Genomic DNA, 11007 nt, shown 5'->3' with positions numbered 1-11007 from the left:
TCATTCTAGAGGTTTTGCTATTAGCGATGAAGTTTTTTCTCTGATTGCAAAAATGGGGCTACCGCACTAAACAGTCTCCGGACTTGAGCTTTTAGCTTACTGATTATGTAACTGGATTCCTGTGTCATTGTCAAACCTTTTGAATTATTCTCCACAGCTGTCAGATGCTGCAATCAACATTCCAAAGCCTGCTGTGCTGCCACTAATATTTGACTGATGATGCAAAGGTCGTCAAGGGTCACTGGGTCAGCTCAACATCGCGTAATCAAAAGATCATGTTTCTATAGCCTTTATGAATGTGGTTTTTGGCAGCTCACTTTTAGTTGATACTCATTTCCATAGGATCTAGGTTAGACCCAAGACTTATTGCCTATAAGATTAGAAAAGTTGAGTTTGGCATGATTAGATTAGAAGTGGCGTCGGCCAACACCGCTGAGTGGCCAGTCTGCCGCTCCAGCATCTCAGCCTAGAGGATTGTTTCTTGAGACCAAACCTTGTCGACCTGCCGTTGTGGTTTAACTTGTTGTTGCACTGGCTGACTCTAAGGTCACTGAGCAGAGGTAGGTCAGCTTATGTGGAGAGACGCTAGAAATAGGGTTAATATGTCAGGACCTTTAATCACTTTTCTAGTTCGACTGAATGCTTGTGGACTGCCCACCAGTTGATTAGATAAGGCATGACTGACAAGGTTGTGACCAGATCAGTTGTCTTGTCATTCATGGCTCCTATGGCTGTATGCAGCACCATGGAGAGAAGGTAGTTCTGTTGGCTGTATGCGGCACCATGGAGAGAAGGTAGTTCTGTTAGCTGTATGCGGCACCATGGAGAGAAGGTAGGTCTGTTAGCTGTATGCAGCACCATGGAGAGAAGGTAGTTCTGTTGGCTGTATGCGGCGCCATGGAGATAAGGTAGTTCTGTTGGCTGTATGCAGCACCATGGAGAGAAGGTAGTTCTGTTAGCTGTATGCGGCACCATGGAGAGAAGGTAGTTCTGTTGGCTGTATGCGGCGCCATGGAGATAAGGTAGTTCTGTTGGCTGTATGTAGCACCATGGAGAGAAGGTAGTTCTGTTAGCTGTATGCGGCACCATGGAGAGAAGGTAGTTCTGTTGGCTGTATGCGGCGCCATGGAGAGAAGGTAGTTCTGTTGGCTGTATGCGGCGCCATGGAGATAAGGTAGTTCTGTTGGCTGTATGCGGCACCATGGAGAGAAGGTAGTTCTGTTAGCTGTATGCGGCACCATGGAGAGAAGGTAGTTCTGTTAGCTGTATGCGGCACCATGGAGAGAAGGTAGTTCTGTTAGCTGTATGCGGCACCATGGAGAGAAGGTAGTTCTGTTAGCTGTATGCGGCACCATGGAGAGAAGGTAGTTCTGTTAGCTGTATGCGGCACCATGGAGAGAAGGTAGTTCTGTTAGCTGTATGCGGCACCATGGAGAGAAGGTAGTTCTGTTAGCTGTATGCGGCACCATGGAGAGAAGGTAGTTCTGTTAGCTGTATGCGGCACCATGGAGAGAAGGTAGTTCTGTTAGCTGTATGCGGCACCATGGAGAGAAGGTAGTTCTGTTAGCTGTATGTGGCATCATGGAGAGAAGGTAGTTCTGTTAGCTGTATGCGGCACCATGGAGAGAAGGTAGTTCTGTTAGCTGTATGCGGCACCATGGAGAGAAGGTAGTTCTGTTAGCTGTATGTGGCACCATGGAGAGAAGGTAGTTCTGTTAGCTGTATGCGGCACCATGGAGAGAAGGTAGTTCTGTTAGCTGTATGCGGCACCATGGAGAGAAGGTAGTTCTGTTAGCTGTATGCGGCACCATGGAGAGAAGGTAGGTCTGTTAGCTGTATGCAGCACCATGGAGATATGGTAGGTCTGTTAGCTGTATGCAGCACCATGGAGAGAAGGTAGGTCTGTTAGCTGTATGCAGCACCATGGAGAGAAGGTAGGTCTGTTAGCTGTATGCAGCACCATGGAGAGAAGGTAGTTCTGTTAGCTGCATGCGGCACCATAGAGAGAAGGTAGTTCTGTTAGCTGTATGCGGCACCATGGAGAGAAGGTAGTTCTGTTAGCTGTATGCGGCACCATGGAGAGAAGGTAGGTCTGTTAGCTGTATGCAACACCATGGAGATATGGTAGGTCTGTTAGCTGTATGCAGCACCATGGAGAGAAGGTAGGTCTGTTAGCTGTATGCAGCACCATGGAGAGAAGGTAGGTCTGTTAGCTGTATGCAGCACCATGGAGAGAAGGTAGTTCTGTTAGCTGTATGCAGCACCATGGAGAGAAGGTAGTTCTGTTAGCTGTATGCAGCACCATGGAGATATGGTAGGTCTGTTAGCTGTATGCAGCACCATGGAGAGAAGGTAGGTCTGTTAGCTGTATGCGGCACCATGGAGAGAAGGTAGGTCTGTTAGCTGTATGCAGCACCATGGAGAGAAGGTAGTTCTGTTAGCTGCATGCGGCACCATAGAGAGAAGGTAGTTCTGTTAGCTGTATGCGGCACCATGGAGAGAAGGTAGGTCTGTTAGCTGTATGCAGCACCATGGAGAGAAGGTAGTTCTGTTAGCTGCATGCGGCACCATAGAGAGAAGGTAGTTCTGTTAGCTGTATGCGGCACCATGGAGATATGGTAGGTCTGTTAGCTGTATGCAGCACCATGGAGAGAAGGTAGTTCTGTAAGCTGTAAGTGGTACCATGGAGAGAAGGTAATGTTGTGCAATACAACTTGTAAATTACCTCTTCAAGGCATGAAAGATCTATTGCATTTAATTTTTGTAAACCAGGCAGACATTTAATGACTCTAGTCATCAACTTGCGCAGGCTGACAGCTTCCTGTTTGACAGGACTCTACTGGTATATAGTGTAGCTGCTCGGACTTCTTGATACTAACACAATCATACGCGTATTAACTGTGTGTTGAAGTTCTCTCTAAGCTTGGCAATACTATGCAGTGTATGTTGCTTCAAACTTCCTCTCATCGCCATCACTTGGATTTTAATCTGTTCCCACCGAATCTTTTTCTCGACCTCTTTTCCTTTTTCCACCAATGTTTTCCATTTTCTACTATTTTCCTCTGGCTCACTTCTCCATTCACCACTCACAGCTCACCACTCACCACTCACCACTCACCATTCACCACTCACCACTCACAGCTCACCACTCACCACTCACCACTCACCACTCACCACTCACCACTCACCACTCACCACTCACCACTCATCACTCACCACTCACCACTCACAGCTCACCACTCACCACTCACAGTTCACCACTCACAGCTCTATGAAGGAAAAAGGAATTAGGCCAAACTGAGGCTGACATACAAAGATTTAGCTAAGCGTAACAAGAAGTTGAGACCCAAACAGGTGGCAAGATAAGGCAAAAACAGAGCTGCATGGAGGTCAGCAATAAAGCCTAAACCATGAGACAGTCATTGTCAAAACGACTGACTGCGAAGGAGAGGGCAGGGGGAGAGGGGGAGAGGGGTAAAGGGGAGAGAGGGAGAGAGAGCCTTCTCGGTTCACCACTACGGACATCATTATCATTTCCTTTTTGTTTCTGCGGCATTTAGAAGTTCCATCTATGCAATCGGTGTTCCATCCAATAAAAACCATAACTTTCGTTTGCTTGATTTTGTAGTAAATTATTCCATAAGCATTGTGGTTGCATTAAATGCGCAAATGCATATTTGTACAAGCGTCTATCTTAGTGTGTCCACATGCGCAGATCTGTTGGAAATTTGCAGAAAACAAAAGAAATATGACGACATCATCAGTCCAGCACACAAACAACATGTGTGCCGGAGACAATGACCAGTGGGAGTTACCAAATGTCTCTATAGTTGGTGAAAGAGAACAAAAAGGAGACATAGTGTGGTCGCCCCCTACAACAGATGGAGAACATAAGGCTCTGTATGACTTGTCAGCGGTGGACTTTTCCATTAAACTTCCCAAGGCTGAGTGCTCTACAGACGGAGGTGAAACAGCAGCATCAATAGGAGCTGAACAGAGTGGAAATGTCACACTCTATGATCTCAACCGCAATCGCGAAGACAAGGTGATTTATGAAGCCTTCATATGTACATGCTTGATCATACCTTTATATGTACATGCTTGATCATACCTTCTTATGTACATGCTTGATCATACCTTCATATGTACATGCTTGATCATACCTTCTTATGTACATGCTTGATCATACCTTCATATGTACATGCTTGATCATACCTTCTTATGTACATGCTTGATCATACCTTCATATGTACATGCTTGATCATACCTTCTTATGTACATGCTTGATCATACCTTCATATGTACATGCTTGATCATACCTTCTTATGTACATGCTTGATCATACCTTCTTATGTACATGCTTGATCATACCTTCATATGTACATGCTTGATCATACCTTCATATGTACATGATTGATCATACCTTCTTATGTACATGCTTGATCATACCTTCATATGTACATGCTTGATCATACCTTCTTATGTACATGCTTGATCATACCTTCATATGTACATGCTTGATCGTACCTTCATATGTACATGCTTGATCATACCTTCATATGTACATGCTTGATCATACCTTCATATGTACATGCTTGATCATACCTTCATATGTACATGCTTGATCATACCTTCTTATGTACATGCTTGATCATACCTTCATATGTACATGCTTGATCATACCTTCATATGTACATGCTTGATCATACCTTCATATGTACATGCTTGATCATACCTTCATATGTACATGCTTGATTACATACATCTGCTGCAGATAACATGTAGAACAAGAGAGAGCCTTTCCACCCTGACCTCTCTGGAAGATGTCGATACAGAATCACTCCAGTCGGAGACAACACCCTCTGAAGCGCAGGTGCTTGCTCCATGTGTTGTGTGTGGAGACAAGTCTAGCGGCAAACATTATGGGCAGTTGACATGCGAAGGTTAGGTTTCTTTTGGTTGCCGACAGGAAAAGTATTCGTCTAGTAAGGAAATGATGAAACGACAAGTATTTAAGTTGGAAATGGCAAAAAGGCGAAAAATGAGATAGTAGTAGAGGTATGGGGAGTGAATAGAGGGTTGTATGTGCAGGAAATGACTCAGAAAGGTCTAAGAATGAGATAGTCAATGAAGTGATTGGCAGAGATTAAAAAATATACAACTTGGATATAACATTTACCATTGAGAATATTTGCTTTTTCAGGCTGTAAAAGTTTTTTTAAAAGATCTGTTAGAAGGAATCTAACATACACCTGCAGAGGAACGAGAGATTGCGCAGTCGATCCACAACATCGCAATCAGTGTCAGTATTGCAGGCTAAAGAAATGTCTCAAGGCAGGCATGCGCAGAGAAGGTAGTTCAACATTTACTTGACATTTTAAATACATTATATTTAGAAAAAAGTCGCAAATTATTTCATTAAAGGAAAGATTGTAATGACGAAAATTATCTGAACATGGCCGATTGACAAAAAATTGATCATTTGTTGCTGTGGAAAGCCTGTGAATGTCTAAAGGCGCAAACGGACTAGGGGAGGTGAAGTAGTCAGGTATTACGTCGTGTGGCTCCAATTTGGGCTGAAACTCGCCCAGCAAGTTGATGTCGAGTGATAATGCTAGACTTGCTCGATCAGAACATGGTTTGGCTCATAGGACCAGTTCGATAGCCAGATCTAATAGTTTTTATAGCAGTTTTTAATGATTTCTCTAGTAGCATTTAATCTGTTCTATAATAGCATTCGATGATTTCTATAGCAACATCTAGTTGAATAGTCCAATCAGTCCTATAATAGCATCTGTACAACTTGTGGCCGAAATCAATTGAAATATTTCAGCTGTGCAGAGAGGCCGTATTCATCCAGCTTCACCGACAGAGTACGCCTACTCGCTTCCACCAACCATTGGGACCTCAGAGACTCCACGGATTAACACTTGCAACTACATGAGTAGTTTTGTTTCAGTGCTTTTGAGGGCCGAGCCTTACCCTGTCAGCCATATGCAGGTAGCCTATCACATCTTCGAAAGAACAAACGTGAAAGCATGGATGAGCTCTTTTCAACTTATTCAAAATGCATATACTAAATAAAGGATGTCCAGATTTTATGAACACACACAGCTAAAAGTTGCACGACAGAACTTTTGTAACGAGCATGTTAAAAATAAGAGGAATAATTTTGTTAATTATTTAATGTTTTTAGAATGGACCAGCATTTGGTGGCCATATTGCCATGGACAACATGTGCGAGTTAGCAGCCCGTCTGCTTTTTTCCGGTGTTGAGTGGGCCCGGAATATTCCATTCTTTACCGAACTGCCTCTCATAGACCAAGTCTGTTTGCTTCGATCTTGCTGGACAGAGCTGTTTATACTCAACGCTGCTCAGTGCTGTTCACCAGTCTACATCTATTCTATATTGTCTACCTCGGTTCAGCCTCCAACGACAGCAGGGGATCAGAGGTAGGTTATCTGGCTACTCAATCGATTAGTAGGGTGCTGTCAGTTTATGAGTTATTAGTAGGGTGCTGCCAGTTGATGAGTTGTTAGTAGGGTGCTGTCAGCCTATAAGTGATTAGTAGGGTGCTGCCAGTTGAGGAGTTGCTAGTAGGGTGCTGTCAGTTGATGGTTATTAGAGGGGTGCTGTCAGTTTATGAGTGAGTAGTAGGGTGCTGTCAGTTTATGAGCTATTAGTAGGATGCTTTCAGTTGATGAGCTATCAGTAGGGTGCTGTCAGTTGTTGAGCTATTAGTAGGGTGCTGTCAGTGGATAAGCTATTAGTAGGATGCTGTCAGCTTGAGAGTGATCGTTGTGAGATTTGTTAGTTTCGCTTTGCTTACAAAAATCTATTCTCGTCAAAGTTTACTTTTTCCATCTTTTCAACTCTATTAATGGATTCAGCAGAAGATATTAGCCAGGATTTTGAATAACACCCTGAAACTACACTGTCTGCTGGGATTTTTTATTATTTTTGTTACAAGTAGGCTGAAGTTCAAGGTCAAATAGAAAGAATGTTTAATTTTTGTGCTCTTTTACATTTACCAAAACAAATTTCTTTCTGAACTTGAAGAGTTTTGTGGCACAAATCTGTTTTGTTTAATTTCCATTAAGCTAATTATATAAGGGAAAGCTCCATGGCTGCTAGTCATTAACTGAGCAGGATGTCTCACTCTCAGAGCACGAACCAGAAATAATAGTGGTTAGTCATGCATCATCTTATTGTTCGTACTTTATGTATTTGAACTACACGTACAAGCATATACCTTGGTCCAATACAAATAGCTCTGGAGTTGTCAAAACAGGATTGAACGCATTGTTTGAGCGCTTTGAGCTTTTAGTTTTCCTACCAAGCATTGTATACTAAACCATAACTATTGTTATTGTATACTAAACCATAACTACTGTTATTGTATACTAAACCATAACTATTTTTATTGTATACTAAACCATAACTATTGTTATTGTATACTAAACCATAACTAGTATTATTGTATACTAAACCATAACTTTATTATTGTATACTAAACCATAACTACTGTTATTGTATACTAAACCATAACTATTATTATTGTATACTAAACCATAACTATTGTTATTGTATACTAAACCATAACTATTGTTATTGTATACTAAGCCATTACTATTGTTATTGTATACTAAACCATAACTATTGTTATTATATACTAAACCATAACTACTGTTATATTTCCTACAAATGACTGTAGCTAAACTAGTATTTATTAACCGTTCATAATTGATTCCTTTCCTCGCTCAGATTTGATTATGTTTTTGAAAAAGCTACATTATTTTAGTAATTTAGCCGCTTCACTATTTCGTTCTGCGACCTTTTTATGATGCAGTTACACGAAGAAATGGCTAATCTATTTCCTTTCAGGTGATTAAGCATTAGTTAGAGCTCAACTAAGTCTTGTTGAAATTGTCATCACTTGTAGATTGATAGGTTGTGCTTTAGCAACTTGTTTGTTTGATCACTTAGCATTCTATAATAGCCCGATAAACTATCATTGTCTTCTCAACAAAACTCTACATCTTCGCTACCGTTCCCTACTCATGGTATCACCCTATCTAAGGCTATACTACAGCTCTCTTCTACCCTGTTATACTGTCAGTGATACATGTTCAGCTCCTGCCATCATAACTTATGTTATTTTATTTTCAATCTCTTTATTCAGCCAATGGAAGTACTGAGCTGAAAGTATCCTATCAAGAATGTTTACTAAGAAATAATTTTTAAAGACTTTCCGATGCTTGACAGTTGCATTTTTAGAAACTAGTTTTATAGTATAGAGGAACTTGATTAACACTTTATATAGTTTGAAAACTGCTTTGTGACTGATAGAAATAGTAAATAGTTAGAGCTGGTTTGTATCAAAACTCAGTTAAGAAGCTTGAGGATACAAAAATATAAGTTGTCCGCTCTCTAATTTGACAACTCCTATCTGAACAATTTTCAAGGTTAGTTTGTAAATTGTTTCAAAGACTACCAACCATTATTAAAGTTATTAATCTACATCCACTAGCAATATGTATTAACATTGATTAGCTAGTAAGGATAGAAACACAAATATTTGTTTATACTAGGATGTAATCAACGCTATGCGATTGCATCATCTTCCCTATCATAAATCGATATTTTAGTGCAAACGCTGGACTTACTTTGAAAGTTACTAGATCAATTGTTACAAAAACAGCATTTTTCTTATGAATTACAATGATTAGGAGTTGCAGTAGTTGCATTCACGCTGTTTGTCTAATCTATTTTTCTTGCGTTCGTTAAAAATTATATTGTATTGTAATAAACTTATAATAAAACTAGCAACTCTTGATATATACTATGCTTTGGTTATAGCAAACTTTCCTTTATCTTTAGTTTTAGTAAAACAAAAATTTTTCAAGCTGTTTTCAGGAGTATTAAATGTTTGGAGTTTAAATTGAAGTTGGGAGCCAAATTTAAAGAATAACAAGTTTACCAATTCCCGTAGAGCTGATAGCTACAAAATACTATAAACAGACTATCTGCTTTATGGTTTACACTTTGACACCAAATTTTCTGGAGTGACGATCTATAAAGGGTTTTGCTTATTGTCAAGTAGCCACACACACTTTCTTCTGCTAATCTTAAATTTAGCTCCAAAAATCTTCAGAGAAAAATTAAAAGGAGACTGGAAAGTTTGCCAATTTTTCTACATTTCATAGCAGCTGTGCACAGCAACACAGCTCGCTACATATACTTAGTACAGTTCAGGGCTTCCTGTGTAACAGTTTATAAAACTATAACATGTGGTGTGCTGAACAAAAATACATCTGTCGCAGAAAAATTATATGTGATCCTTTTCAGTAATAGCGTTGCATCCTTTAGTGCAACTTGTTTATAACAAAAATGGCATGAGCAGGGGAGACAAATACAATTGCTAACCCTGTATTACATTCTCTCGGTGTGTGACACATATTGTTTCTTTTGCAACCTCATGATGTCTTGCTGACATTGTCTACAATAAAACGATGTAGACCAGAGGATTAAATGTATAGTCTAATGAAGATATACAGACGCAATAGCCCAAAACTGATTAAGCTGTTTGCTGCGTGTAAGCTGTAGTTAATCAAAAAAATTTGTCATACATGCTGATTGTTCAATTTTTGTGAGTTACTGACTCGCGTTCCCAAGTTTTGGCAAGAAACTTCTGCAGTACTAGAACGAACGGGAACTGTGAGAGATGACTTGCGATATTTATTGTATTTATCAAACTTATTTAAAAGACAACAAATGCAGAATCTTCTATTATTAATTGCACTCAAAGATTTTTCCATGAATGAATATATGAGTATTGCAACTTTCTTAATAAAATGGCATAGTCATCAGCATTTCAATATTTTATAACATGAAGTCAGACAAAGGGAGGCAAATCTACAAATGGTTGTGGAATAAAACCCAGCTTGATGGAGTTATTATTGTAAGGTATTGTTAATGTTCTCTAATGTTAATCTCCTTTTAATACTACTACAGCATGGCTTTGATTGTAAACTCAGATGGCCATCTAGAGTCTGATTTGCTTCCAGGTTTCAGCCAGCTAATGGTTGTCCTCAAGAACAGACAAAGCATATACAGAGCCAGTTGGAAAAACTGGCAATGCTCCGCATGGACTCGGCTGAATTTAGCTGCCTAAAAGCGCTGGTACTCTTTTCACCAGGTAAAGGTTGCAAAAACATGTTTTACTGTACTACACATGCCGGTATAGCGGTACAAATACAAATACCTCTGGACGCAGAACATGTTTTACGATATCACACATGCTATTCCAAGAAAGTACAAGTACAGATACCTCTGGAAACAAAACATTTGTTGCAGAAATTGAATGTTCTGTTAACTATATACCAACTGTGATATGATTAGGCATTCATTTGTTTGCATTAATTTCTCAATAGACAGATCTGAATATTAAATGCATTTATGTGGCACTGTTACAGACGTCGCAGGGTTACATGACTCCGGATCAGTTCAAGGGCTACAAGAGAGAACACAAGCTGCACTTGATGAGTATGACAGAATACAGTACAGCCAACAGCCTAACAGGGCAGGACGGCTGCTGCTCCGCCTTCCCGCCCTCAAGACTATCAGCCCGTCCGTTGTAGAAAGCCTATTCTTCCTGCGTTTAGTAGGAAAGACACCAATTGACACACTTATAAGAGATATGCTGCTTGGCGGCAACACCTTCTGCTGGCCCACATCTCCTGACCAGCAAATGAATACGGGTCCACGAGCATGACTGACTTTGTGTTACTCATAAGGCGTTAGATGCATGACTGGTGAAGTGCTCACGATATAGAGGAGATAGCCCAGCAAAAATGAGACGGTGCTAAAAACTGAAGCAGTGGCAAACATTAGCAATGAGTAGAAAGCTCTCATAATGGACTTCACACTGCCAAATATTAATTAGTTTGTAGTTGTTCTTTTCAACACTCCCGCAAGCATTTGCTCTTTATGCTTTTTTAGCCTAT

At 40.4% G+C, this 11007-nt stretch overlaps 1 protein-coding gene across 3 annotated transcripts; it reads left to right on the top strand.

Moving 5' to 3' along the window:
* Nucleotides 1-337: 337 nt before the first annotated feature.
* Nucleotides 338-10895, top strand: LOC137395077 (nuclear receptor subfamily 2 group F member 1-B-like). 3 transcript variants are annotated; one of them, XM_068081863.1, is made up of 8 exons: nucleotides 338-560; nucleotides 3735-4045; nucleotides 4775-4943; nucleotides 5204-5353; nucleotides 5834-6000; nucleotides 6197-6453; nucleotides 10069-10199; nucleotides 10477-10895. In XM_068081863.1, exons 2-8 carry the CDS (start codon nucleotides 3749-3751, stop codon nucleotides 10773-10775), a joined length of 1470 nt encoding a protein of 489 aa, XP_067937964.1. In that variant the 5' UTR covers nucleotides 338-560; nucleotides 3735-3748; the 3' UTR covers nucleotides 10776-10895. The 3 variants fall into 3 exon arrangements, with proteins under 3 accessions (XP_067937964.1, XP_067937966.1, XP_067937965.1); XM_068081865.1 differs by lacking the exon at nucleotides 338-560 and adding an exon at nucleotides 738-794; XM_068081864.1 differs by lacking the exon at nucleotides 338-560 and adding an exon at nucleotides 1180-1212.
* Nucleotides 10896-11007: the final 112 nt, after the last annotated feature.

This window comes from Watersipora subatra, chromosome 4 (genome assembly GCF_963576615.1).
Source record: "Watersipora subatra chromosome 4, tzWatSuba1.1, whole genome shotgun sequence".
Taxonomy (NCBI): Eukaryota; Metazoa; Bryozoa; class Gymnolaemata; order Cheilostomatida; family Watersiporidae; genus Watersipora; species Watersipora subatra.
This window is presented reverse-complemented; position numbering and strand designations above follow the sequence as displayed.